This window comes from Balaenoptera acutorostrata, chromosome 15 (assembly GCF_949987535.1).
Source record: "Balaenoptera acutorostrata chromosome 15, mBalAcu1.1, whole genome shotgun sequence".
In the NCBI taxonomy this organism is placed as follows: domain Eukaryota; kingdom Metazoa; phylum Chordata; class Mammalia; order Artiodactyla; family Balaenopteridae; genus Balaenoptera; species Balaenoptera acutorostrata.
Window position 1 is genome coordinate 4,225,189 of NC_080078.1, and position 13,921 is coordinate 4,239,109.

Below are 13,921 nucleotides of genomic sequence, written 5' to 3' on the forward strand. Positions count from 1 at the left end.
TCTATACCAAGTTTTATCTACAGGTAAAACCCCACCCTTGAACCAGGGCTATGTGCAAAAACCCAGGAAAGGAGGCAGGATAAGTTATTATGATTTGCATTTTAAAAATGAGGTAATTAAACGGCAGATGTCATTTATCAGCAACTGATTACTGGAATGTGAACTCAGAGCTCATAACTGGTAGGTAGTCTACTGGGTTTTCAACCACACTACACTGTCATCAAACACAGAGGCTTCTGGGACTTCCCTGGCAGTCCGGTGGTTAAGACTCCACGCTTCCAATGCAGGGGGCCCGGGTTCAATCCCTGGTCAGGGAACTAGATCCCGCATGCCGCAACTAAAAGATCCCACATGCCACAACTAAGACCTGGTGCAGCCAAATAAATAAATATTAAACAAACAAACAAAAAACATAGAGGCTCCTGACTGGAAGAACTGAGGTCATTACCTTGGTCCCATTTAAATACTGTTTCTAGTTAGCAGGAAAAAAAAAATCCATATATATGAACACAAACTCATACCTGTCAGGAAGCTGTACCTTAAAACAAAATGTTGCCTAAAAATTAAAGGCACCTCCAAAATCTTACCTTAATAGTTATATTAACATTCATTACTTATCTTTTTTTTGTTTTTTCTGGTCGCGCCTCTCAGCTTGTGGGATCTCAGTTCCCCGACCAGGGACTGAACCTGGGCCACGGCAGTGAAAGCGCTGAGTCCTAACCACTAGACCACCAGGTAACTCCCTACTTAACCTACTGACTAAAGGTCCAGTACACAAATAAAATTAGAGAATCAGAATTCCTTCCTTTCGAGACCTGCTAGTTATAATTTACACCTACACAACCAAAAGGCATCACAGTTACTTTTTCTTACCTTTTAGCCTTTCACATATTAGTCCTCTAGTGAAAGCATCTTTAAGACCCTGTTCAAATGACATCTTCATTTCTTTCCTAGTGCCCTCATGCACCTTTATTCACTCTCTTTTATAATACTCATCACATTGCTTTAGCCTTTTTTTAAACTTTAATCTCCTCAAACAGACTGAAAACTCTTTGGAAAGAAGCTAATTTGTATTCTACACACGTCAGTGTCCTCAGGGTCTAGTCAGTAACTACCATGAAGTAAGTACCCCAAAAACCTACCAGGAAGAACACAGAACAGATAATGAAGAAATATTTTAGAAAATGTTCCTTTTGTTGTTTCTGGCACTTTTCCCTCCAGGCTGCTCACACTCACAAATCAAATACCCACTCAAAGTATTCGTTTTGAGAATCAAGGATACAGTCTGGTAAGATTTTTGGGACATCTCTGACAACAGCCAAACTTCTTTTAAGGGATGACCTAAAAACACGACAATCGTCATGTGATGATGCAAAAGCTGAGAAGTAGACAGAGACTCCTCTGTAGAGCCTGGTGGAAAGGTCAGGTTCAGAGATAGGGATATGTTACCTGCATGGAGACAGAGATGACCATTCTAGTACACAGAGGGAGAAATCTAGGAAGCCTGGGTAGTCAAGACCCTGAGAACGACCACCTCAGAGAACAGAAGTCAAGGGGTGGGTTAAAAAAGATGGCCCTGTCCACTAGCATTAAGCTCCATGAAGGAAGGGAAGCTGTATATTCACTGTGACATTACCAATGTGTGACCTATGGCAGGCATTCAACAAACTGCCTGAAAGAAAGAAGTAGTCACATCTGGGGCAGAATTATTGAGAAGAATTAGGAGGGGAAATAATTTTCAATCCAGTGGAACCATCAGTCAAGCATGAGTGTGTAAAGGAAGACACAGAAAGTTGTCAGGACCTAGAATACAGAAAATTAATCTTTGTCAAAAGGCAAAGGGAATTCCCAAGATAAAAGCTATGCAGCAGGCGTGAAGAACAATCCGAACAGACTGGAGTCTACCAGCAGATGAATGGATAAAGAAGGTGTGGAATATATGTACAATGGAATACTACTCAGCCATAAAAAAGAATGAAATGTTGCCATATGCAACATGGATGGGCTTAGAGGGCATTATGCTAAGTGAGATAAGTCAGACAGAGAAAGACAAATAGTGCATGATATCACTTACACGTAGAATCTAAAAAATACAACTAGTGAATATAACAAAAAAGAAACAGACTCACATATACAGAGAGCTAGTGGTTACCAGTGGGGAGAGGGAAGGGGAGAAGAGAAATATAGGGATGGGGAATTAAGAGGTACAAACTATTAGGTATAAAATAAACTAAAAAGGATATATTGTACAACACAGGGAACATAGCCAGTATTTTATAATAACTATAAATGGAGTATAACCTTTAAAAATTGTGAATCACTATACTGTACACCTGTAACTTATGTAATATTGTACAGCAAGCACACTTTAATTGAAAAAAAGAAAAAAAAAAGAACAGACTGGAAGAGGAAGGAGGGGAGGGCTCTGGGTAAAAAAAAAAAAAAAAAAGAGAGAATTGACAGGTTTGACAATAAGCAAAACTAGAATAAGAACAGCTTTCAAGTTGTTGGGTGTGGAAAGATTTACCCAGAGTCAAAAACCTGGACAGGGCTTCCCTGGTGGCGCAGTGGTTGAGAATCTGCCTGCCAATGCAGGGGACACGGGTTCGAGCCCTGGTCTGGGAAGATCCCGCATGCCGCGGAGCAACTAAGCCCGTGAGCCACAATTGCTGAGCCTGCGCGTCTGGAGCCTGTGCTCCGCAACGGGAGGGGCCGCGACGGTGAGAGGCCCGCGCACCGCGATGAAGAGTGGCCCCCGCTTGCCGCAACTGGAGAAAGCCCTCGCACAGAAACGAAGACCCAACACAGCCATAAATAAATAAATAAATAAATAAATAAAATTAAAAAAAAAAAAACCTGGACAGCCAGGGAAGTCCCTGATTTTTTAAACTATGGAAATTAATTAGTTTGATAAAAATAAACATTCATTTTAAGAAGTAGTTCCTGTTGTGAATTTTAAGGATGACCAGTTCTCTCCAGTTTAGAAGTTATTCATTGAAAACACTTAGTGCTGATAGCATTTCTGTCCCTACAGAACTTTACAACCAGAAGAAACATTACTGCAGCTGCACTGGGGTCTCCAAGAAGCTTACCCACAGGATACACCCATAAAAAGAGTGGAGCTAAAATATCCACAAGTGCATACACATGCGGGTAGAGTCTTCCTGCAGTCTGGGCCTCCATACCACAGGCTGGGAACAAACCAGAGTGGGCCCTGCTGGTCACAGGCCTCTCCAGCATGAATTCAGCGCTGCAAACCTAAGGAGGCCGAACCACACAAGGCTCTTGTGCTCTTGTACTACACTAAGGACCAACTCTGAAGATAGCACTGAGTAACTGTTAAGTAAAAAGGTTTGAAAATTATTCTGTAGCACACAGAGAGAAGTGTGAAGGGATGGGAACTTGTTACTGAAACTTGATATATGTGAGGCACTGTGTTATAGGCCTGCTATATATTATCTCATCTAATTCTCACATTACCCATCTAAGACATCCACTATTCACTAACAGAAAACTGAAGCTCTGCAAGTTTAAGACACTTGCTCAAAGTCACACACCAACAAGTGGCAGTAGAATTAAAATTCAAGAGAGAGAGAAAAAAAACCAAACCTAAGTTTGATCAAGATTCTAGATGTAACCATCAATTTATACAAAACTGAGGGGACAGAGGAATCATTTAATTACAATGCAGGGGTGCAGTCAGCAAAATCTAGACTGTGAAAACCTGTAAGATAAAACAACCCAGTTTTTCCCAACAAATAGGCAGTAAGGAAAAATAAAGGGGGAAGAGAGAGAGAGAGCTTACAGATTTTTAAAAAGAGATTTAAGAACTTATCAATCAACTGCAATAAACAGATCTTACTTGGAACTCTATGACCAAACAAGCTAAAGATTTCTGACATATTCAGAGAAATCTGAACGCTGACTGGGTATCTGATGACGTTAATTTTTAAGCTGCGATAATGGTATTTTGATTGTGTTTTAAAAATTATTTTGTCTTTGTATCTATCTTTTAAAGATAAATGCTGAAATACCTATGGATGAAGAAAATGAAATGAAGCTTGGAATTTACTTCACAACAGTCTGGGAGGGAGAAGTGGGTAGGGGTGGAAATACAATACAACAAGACTGGCCAGGAGCTGGTAATTGCTGAAGCTGATAATTGCTGAAGCTGAGTGACAGTAAGCAGCGGCTTGTTACAACACCATCTTTACTTCTATATGTGTTTGATGTTTATAGTAAAAAGTGAAAAAAAGAGAAATCCATGGAGAATTGACTCTGTCTTCAGTCAGCATACCTTCCCAAAGCTATCACCATGTTTGGGGAGTGGCGCAGGGAAGACATGCTATTGCTGAAACTAGGAAGCATCTCCGGGTGTGTTTTCTACATCCCTGTCCACGTTGAGTGTAACTTCCTACAAGGCAGAAGTCTTGTGCACCATGTCCATACAGCAGGGAGACTTTCTGATTGAGCACATCAGATTTTAGCTTCTGTCAAACATTATTTCTCCTTAAACACCTTACATTCATTCAAACAGTCCAACCCACTTCTTTTCAAATCCTGCAAATTTTTAAATTACCCACCAAAACAAGCAGACACCATAAAAATATAAAGGGCCAGAAAAACGAGGAAAAGAATAAGGAAGGTATGAACAAGAACTGAGCCACAAAGCCCTACAGCCTCCCACCCACATAACTAGTAGGCCTTCAGTGGGGAGAAGCATGTGCGAGTACAGTTACTCTTACTGATCTCAGGATGGCGGCAGGGACGTTACCGATGAGGACCAGCCCACACCCAGACCACAGGGGCTGTCTCCTGCTGCTGCCCTCTTACTTCTCATCTAGGCTCCCTGGGAGCTCGGAAAAGGTGTGAGGCACCAAAGCGTCAGTAAAGACGCCAGCCAGGGCCTAAAGATGAAAGAGCCCCTTCTTTCTCAAGGTCATTATTTTGGGGGGGTAAGCTCATTCATTTTTCAATGACAGTACAGACATTCCCTCTTTAGCATGGGGAATGAGACTCAGAAACAGAAGGCACTATCTCTGTGTTCCCTTCAGAGTAATTTTACCTAAAATGAACCTACAATTAGGAGTTTGTTGACAGCTGCCTAGATGTTATCAATCTAAAGGTGGAAGGGGCCTACACTCAGCAAATTCACTGATGTTCACCTTCTTTCAGGTTAAGACCCAGTGGGTGTTTTAACCATTAAAGTTAACTCCACATTTGCTTGTCTTCTGGAAAGAAAAGCACACTGTCTGCTGAGCATCACCAGAACTTCAGCAGGAGAAATGGATTTAAAGGCAGGAGAAAGAAGAGGAACGAGTCAAGGACCTGTTGGTGCTCACTCTTCCATCCTGGCTGACTGCCATGAAACAGGCACTGTACAATGGACTTCACTAAATGAAGCATGTCTGCTACCCACTAGTGACCAGCACCCGTCCAAGCCCTGCAACAGAGGCCCTCACATGGAATCTTACTTAGGGCCCAGAGTCAAAAAACAAAACCTTGAGAGCTTTCAGTAGCTGCCCACTCTCTTCTGAGGCAAACCACCACTCCCTGGGCAGAGCTGGGTTCCTGGGCCTTTTACAGACTCTACATGTAACTGCTAACTGAGCCATCTGGGGGAGGATTGTGGTGGCCAGCTCCAAGTCAGAAAGCAAATGAGGGAGGAGTAGCACTGAAATGCATCTTTTACACTCTAGTCATCCGCATTCCATGAGAAAATTCATTACCCTCCATGTCTTTATAGTCAAACCAGAACTTCCCTGCTTCTAACATGTATTTCTTTTCATTCAGTTCTTCCTGATCAGTAAATACCTTTGTCTATTTATCTTCACCCTGACAAACTCCTTAGCTCTTTACCATCATAAACCATCCCAATTTCCACAAGCTGAACTCTTCATTCTGTTATCATGGGAAGTAGTAGTCAAGAGGTGTGACCCCACCAGGAAGACTAAGTAGAGCACCTTTCGGGTGATTGCATAGTGTCCTTTGAGCTCATGCAGGGCCCACTTGATGTCCTGACTGCTTAGCATTTTGAAGTCGGCCATCAGGAGGTCAGCAGCTTGGATGAAGCAGCGCTGGTCAAGAGGAGCCAATTTAGAATAGTCAAAAAAGTCTATTTTAGGCAACTGGAACGAGAGAGAGGCACAACATTAGAGGCCAGACGGTGCACTTCCTATGAGGGGGAAATCATTTGAAGAATTATTTACTACAGAATAGAATCATCTGACTTGTACTCATAATTACTCTAAAGGAGGATACCAACCCTGAATAGAGATGAAGAAATGATAGTTCACAGAGGCTAAACAGGCTGCCTGGAGTCTGAAGACTAGTTTTACTAGTTGGAACTATGAAAAAGTATAGCTGGGGATTTGAACCCAATTTTTTAGCCATTTTCTTTTCATAAAATGTTTAGAAAAATGAATTTTTTTCCAGCTACAAAATGCAGGCATACTTCAGGGAAACTGTGGGTTTGGTTCCAGACCACTGCAATAAAGTTAGTATCACAATAAAACGAGTCACACAAATTTTTTGGTTTCCCAATGCAAAAAAAGTTAAAGTTATGTTTACACCATACTGTAGTCTAGTAAGTGTGCAACAGCATATGTACAAAAAAAAAGTACATGCTGCATTAATAATTTATTGCTAAAAAATGTTAACCATCATCTGAGCTTTCAGCAAGTCAATCTTTTTGCAACAGTAACATCAAAGGTCACTGATCACAGATCACCATGACAAATATAATAATAAAGTCAGAAATACTGTGAGAATTACCAAAATGTGACATAGAGACACGAGGTGAACAAATGCTGTTGAAAAAATGGCACCGACAGATTTGCTCAAGGCAGGATTGCCACAAACCTTCAATTTGTAAAAAAAATTGTAACATCTGAAAAGCACAATAAAGTAAAGAGCAATAAAATGAGTAATACCCATACATAAAAGAAAGAGTCAAAAAGAATTTGTGGTAGGTAGAAGGATGGTACAACAGATCCCAGTGAAGCAGTTCTGAACTAGACTTTCCTTCAACCGCTTAACACACTAAATGCTCGTCTGGATCACAAATGAAGACAATGATTAAGATTTTTAAAAACCAAACTGTTTATATCTTGATATAGGATTTGGTTACACAGGTGTATGTACTGTATATAAATCTTATACAAAAAGAAAAACTGTAAACAGACATTAAACTTTAGGCAATAATCTGCCTGCTAAAGTATTTACGGGGCAGTGTATTGATGTTTTTGCAATTTACTTTGAAGTGCATTATAATGAAATCAAATATGAGAGGAATGAGCTGATGGACACGGGGATGGACATGTGACAAAATGGACATAGTAAAATGTTAACTTTTAATAGTCCTGCTGGTGGGTATATAGGAAATCAATGGAAAAGTCTTTTGACTTGACTGTATGTTTGAAAATTTCATAATAAAATGTTAAAAAAAACTCTAAAATGATACAAATAGTCTGGTCCAATTCTTGTTTATCTTAGGAACTTCCTTTGTAGGATTAAAGATATGGAGGATTTGTTTAATTCTTTGTGGAGAAGGAAAGACAGAGTTACAATGAAAGAAGTCAAATACAGAATTCAAAGTGACTCAGATGGAGAAACCCCACTAAAATATATATTCTGAAATCCTCTTTTCCTGGAGAGTTTTAAAAAAATATGTCTTGACAAAGCAGTTTATTCCCTTAAAAATGATGAAAAGGGCAGAGCATTTCCAAGTAGACACTGCAAAACAAGAGCACAACTTGCCTTTATCTCATCTTGGCTGGCAAGCAGGCTGCTATTGGGATTGATAAGGACTCTATCTTCTCTCTTTGGATAATCTGGATTTTCCAGAAGAAAATTACAAAGTCTGCAAAAATAAATGATGTTATTTTCATACTGCTTCCAAATCCCACACCTGCCCATTGATTCAAACTTACGTAATGTGTGAAAATAAAGTTTCTAGACACACATTATAATTGACCTATCAGGGAATTAAAATGTTTGCAGATCAGAAAAACAAAACAAATAAATAGACAAAAGACAGTTACACTGAATCTCTATTTTTACTTGCTAATTTAAAAAGTAATATACATACTGATAAATATAAACTCTGAAGTTTTTCTATTAGTTGGGTATCAATATAATGAAGTCACTGACATTCTTACTGGTTGAACTGTATACGGAAAAGTTTGTATTTACATTCACAATTAAAAATAGTTTTCTAAGAGTTAATAAATAAATGGAACATAAAAGACCTTCTACTAATTCATTAATACTTTTTTTAACCCTACGGTAATAAATCCCCATGACAATCTGAGGGATGCTCAGTTTACTGTAAGGCTGGAGGAACAGACCATGTTTGCTTAAGAACAGACTCTCTTCATACCAAACTCACAACTTTGTCTTTTTATCACTACTATGAAATCCTTCAAAAGTAAGGATATAGAGAATAAGATAACATGAGAGATGTATCACCACCCAGATTTACAAATGTTAACTAACAAGGCCCTTCACCCTATAACAACCAAAGAAGGCAACGAACTGTACTCCTGGGATGATTCCACAGAAACAAGTACAGCCTGGCGGTATGCAGCACGAGCCACTTCAGTAGCAGGAAAGCTTCCCAGTCACAGGGCAACTGGGGCTTCCCCTCTCCTCTACCTTCCTTCCCTTGCTCCTGCAGATTCTGAAGATGACTCCACTGCCTCGAAGGTGCCCCACCATGATTCTCACTCAACTCCCTTCTCCCCAGGTCTCTCCTGTCCAGTGTGAGGAGGGCAGCCTCTAATTAAGACAGGTCTAGCAGGAAGAAGACAGAGAAAAAGTGCTCACCTCCAGCTCCTCTTCTCACCAAGGGCCAGTGTTTGGGGACTAAAAACTAGGGAGGCATGCTTCTTTTGCAGTCCCCCTCAGGACCCTCAGCACCGGCCGGAATACAAAGCCCGACTGCAAAGCCCCCTCTTCCTCCTACTCCAGGACCGGTCAGCACACCTCAACACCTTTTTCTTCATCATCACTTCCAGGAGTCCCATGCTTCTTATCGTTAAGCTCTCCTCTTCCTATCACCACGCCCAGTCTCTGGAACACAATGCCAGAGGCCCAGAGAGGGAAAAACCCCTTTCCCATATTACAGTAGTAGCAAGGGGAGACACCCCTAGTCAAGAATTCTGAGCACATTTCCCATTAAAAGCATTGTCATTGATGGTGACTCTGTTCCAGTACAAACTGATGAGCACCACAGGTTATACAGATCTCTGAAGGCTAACCTGAGAATTAGTCACTGTTAAGAACCCAGTATTCGTGGAGAAAGGCATGAAGTTCCAAACAACCCCTTTAACATGCACAACTGGACGTACTACAAACCAGATGTGGAACAGCTCCTCCATGCCAATCTTACCTGTTTGTAACATTCTGATAAGTGTGGCTACCACAGGCCAACAGACTGCCCCAAAACCAGGAATTTGGGGAAAGATAAAAAGGTCAAATATAAAGAATCTTCTTTAATAGAACAGCCATGCATGAGTGAAGCCAGAGGTCTCCTAAGTGGGATGCATGGAAGATGACCTGCTAGGGTGTTGGAAGAAAGTAGTAAAACTTCTGTTTCTAGTTTTTAAAATCTCATCCTTTAAAATGTTCTATTTTTATGCACTTTCTAAAGTGCATGCTATAGAATAGTAGGTATAATTTCTGAATCACCGCCCCCCCCCCCGCATTTTAGAGGTTCTTCTCTTAGCAATTCATTTTATATTTTCAACACTATTAAAAACTTCACATATCGAAGTGCTGCAAGATGTGGAATTCCACATGGCAGATATCAGAGGCTCTCACTTTGAACTGTCAAAATTCATTTCCATTTTAATATCTTCTCTACCCTCACCAACACAACTTTCCTGGAATTAAATGACATTCAGTGGCACAGATAATTAAGAACAAAGTTTCCCTTCTACAGATATAAGCTACAACCAAATAAATTAATATTTACAGCCTGGGGCAAAGGCAGGGGGACGCCTGTCAGAACTCAAATCTGCCCACCTATTGGTATTATTTCATGCTTGATCTGACCTGACAAGCTAAAGGGTTTCGAGAAAGCACTCCCACTAAATAGGCCAGGCTAATATTCCAAGCTTTTATTCTTTAATAGTTGTTGCTGCCTCGATCCAATTTAAGTTGCATCACATGTGAGTGAAAAGTCTTAATTAAAGCGTCAAAGAGTAGGTTACCATCACAGCAGGTTCTCTGGTGAACAGGCCCCTCCTGCTAAAATGACCAGCTGGTTACATCTAAAGGTGACTTAAAGACTGCACACAAAGTGACTGAGAGTCAGCCCCACAAAATACCAGCTTGCTCAACTTTGCTTTGGGCCTCCTTTCGGCCCTACATTAACAACATTCAACTTAGTTGTGAGAATTAACAACTTAGTCTCAACAGCCCAGGGACGAAAGGAAAGCAGTGTCAGGAAAATCATACTGTAAGTTTCAAAAGATTCAGTACAGTTATTGAACATTCCCTTTCCTTTGGAATTCACAAGAATTTATGTTTAAGGATGAATATTTGCTTTTAAGTGATGCAAAAAGCACCGTCAGTAAGCCCCTAGAAAAAAGGACATGTATGAGACTCAGGAGGTAGGAGAACAGAACTGTCACAGAATCTGTCAATTTGATCACATTTTACCGATATTACATAGAAGACTAATTTTGCAGATATTTAAAAAATAATATATTCATCCGTAGAATGAGAGGGAAACATTATAGTATACTAAATTTCTAAAGGATTACTTTAATATTCACTATAAGTTATTCAAAATACTACTTGGTATTTCCTATTCAAATCAGTATTCTGTTACTAAATGTGCTAGGTATATACTTTATCATTTATAGTTTCTAAAATGAACAAACATTATGCTTCATAATCAGGAAAATATTAACAAAAAAAGGAATTCAATGAGACAAGAGAAGGAGTAAACAATTCACATAGGAGGGAAATACAATTAGTAAACAAATATATGAAAAATGGTACACAGCCAATTATCAAAGAAATGCAACTAAAATACTAATTACTTTATGCCTAGTTAAAATAAGACCACTACTTAATATTGTTGAGGAATGATTAAACCAATTCATATACATCTCTAACAGCAACATAAAGTGGCACAACTCCACAGGAAAGCTATTTGTTAGTTTGTTTGTTTTTGCTGCGCTACTTGGCTTGTGAGATCTTAGTTCCCCAACCAGGGATTGAACCCAGGCTCTCCGCAGTGAAAGCGCAGAGGCCTAACCACTGGACTGCCAGGGAATTCCCTGGAAAGCTATTTGGAAATATGTTTCAAGGATCATGAATCTGTTTATAATCCCTGATCCCAAATCTTAACTTTTAGGGTTTCAGCATACAGAGTGTATAACAAAAAAAAGGAAAAGTACTACATGGAATAACGCAGAATAATGTTTATCGGAACACTAGTGAAACTACGAACAGGAAAAATATTTAACAAAGAGGAAAATTCAATAGAATAATTTTTATTAAAAGTAAAAACTAATAACACCATAAAAAATGGAAAATATTTTTTTACTTAACATTATTTCATAAAAAAGATATCCAAAATTGTATTTACCCTCCAAAAAATATTATGTTTTCATTCCAAGAACTAAAAAGGTACGTTAAAAAAAAATCAGTTTGGACTTCCCTGGTGGCGCAGTGGTTAAGAAGCCGCCTGCCAATGCAGGGACACGAGTTTGAGACCTGGTCCGGGAAGATCCCACATGCTGCAGAGCAACTAAGCCCGTGCGCCATAACTACTGAGCCTGCGCTCTAGAGCCCTCGAGCTACAACTACTGAGGCTGTGTGCCACAACTACTGAAGCCCGCGCACCTAGAGCCCGTGCTCCACAACAAGAGAAGCCACCGCAATGAGAAGCCCGCATACTGCAAGGAAGAGCAACCCCGACTCACCACAACTAGGGAAAGCCCGCGCGCGGCAACGAAGACCCAACACAGCCAAAACTCAGTCAATCAATCAATCAATCAATCAGTTGTTTTTTAGTTGAGTGGAAGTCTAGGAAATATTTTTCATTGTAAAAATGTAGTTATTTCTGCTCAATTTTGCTATGAATTTAAAATTGTTCTAAAATTAAAGTTTATTAATTAAAAATAACGCAGTTGTCATCATGTTGTTTACAAACTCAAAAAGAAAATATTTTAAAAGCTTAGAATAAAACAGCACCTTCACTTCTAGTAATGGCAGACCAATACTCCCAAAGATGAGAAACAAGACCAAAATTTAAAAATAAAATTAAAAAATTTCTACTTGAAGGTATCACTAGCCAACAGGGTGGTAAAGAAGGCCAAGTCTGGTTAAGACTAGGGGCTTGGGAGGCATGTACAAGTATGCTCACAGCTGCATTATTTGCGACAGCCAAAAAGTGACAACAACCCAAATGTCCATCAAAAGTAGAGGGAAAAATTTAATTACAGCATTTTCATACAAGTGGAATACTACTTAGCAACAAAAATGCATGAACTATAGTTATACACAGCATGAAAGAATCTCACAAACATAATGTTGAAAGAAGCCAGTCATGAGAGAATACAGACTACATGAAATCTTCACACAGCATTCAAAGATGGCAGCAATGCTCTATTTTTTGAAGATTTCTGGGTGGTGGTTACATGAATGTTTGATTTGTGATAAATTATTAAGCTGTGCATCTTTATTTTGTGCATTTTTCTGTATGTGTATTATAGTCCAAAAATTAAAAAAATTAAGTTATACACGATCCAGAATATGGAGGAAAGGCTTGAGAAGAATGAATGGCGTGTAAAATAACAAAATGGCTTCCCCTTCCAGGAGTATGGAAGATTAAGTACAATTAAGTACACAGGCAGTCTCCAATTGAAAACTGCTGAATGAAATATTAAAATAAAACTTTTAAAGTACACCAATATGTTTAAGTTAGTAAGGAGTTTTCAGGAGTCCAAACCTAAGTGAATCTGACACCCCTAAGAAATAAGCTAAACACAGAAGCTAGTTTTTCTGAGGGCATTTGTTGATCCTAATAAACATGAGCCCTTAGTTTTCACAGGGCATACAGGATAAGAGACAAAGCTCAGAGACCACATGGAAAAGCATGCCTTAACACTGGATGCTGAGTGGATGGATGGGAAAACAAAACTCCCCCTGAGAATCTGTGACGATTACCCAGTCCTCATCCAGGACTAAAGTCTTACTACCCAGGTAAGATAAAACTTCCAGACAACAACCTAAAGTAGTATCAGACTGACATTTCCCTGAGGCACATGACAAGTTAAAGCAAATCCTCCCTGAAGGAACCGTTTCTATCAAGACCTCAAGTAATGCGCTCACAGTCAAAATCTACAAAATAACGCAAGGAAACAGGACACCATGAGGCCAGGAGAAACAACAGAATGAGATTCACAAGAACTTCATGTGTCAGAATGATCACACCCAGAACACAAAGAAGTTATGTTTATTGTGTTTAAAGACCTAAAATGATTAAAAATACAAACAAAAAATAAAACACTAGAAGAATGGCCTGAAGAATTAAAGAACAAAAATACTAGAAATGAAAAACATATAGAAACTGAAATTAAAAACATAACGGATGGACTTACTAGCAGATTATACCCCACTGAAAAGACAATTGGTGAGCTGGAGGTTAGATCTGAAAAATCATGTGGCATGCATCTCAGAAACAAAGAGATGGTGTTAAGAGCCATCATGGACAGGGGTTAGAAGAAAAGTGTTACAGAAGAGGGGAAAAAGAGAACAGGGCAAAAGAATTATTTAATGAGATTGTGGCTACAAAATTTCCAGACCTGACCAACATCATCAATCTACAGCCCAGTACAGTCTATATTCTAACTGTATTGCCTTAGTGAAATATACATAAGTGCAAAAATAACTACAAAACATT

The 13,921-nt window shown here is 39.4% G+C and overlaps 1 protein-coding gene across 4 annotated transcripts in view; it reads right to left on the reverse strand.

Annotated features, from left to right (window-relative positions):
• The window catches only part of RNF216 (ring finger protein 216), a 190,417-nt gene that overhangs the window by 124,610 nt on the left and 51,886 nt on the right, over window positions 1-13,921 (reverse strand). For all 4 annotated transcript variants that reach the window (XM_007186763.2, XM_007186761.2, XM_057529320.1 and 1 more), the window contains exons 6-7: window positions 7,759-7,861; window positions 5,964-6,128 (exon numbers count right to left, since the gene is read on the reverse strand). In XM_007186763.2, the coding sequence (XP_007186825.1) occupies window positions 5,964-6,128; window positions 7,759-7,861 (268 nt within the window). The remainder of the gene's footprint in view (window positions 1-5,963; window positions 6,129-7,758; window positions 7,862-13,921) is intronic.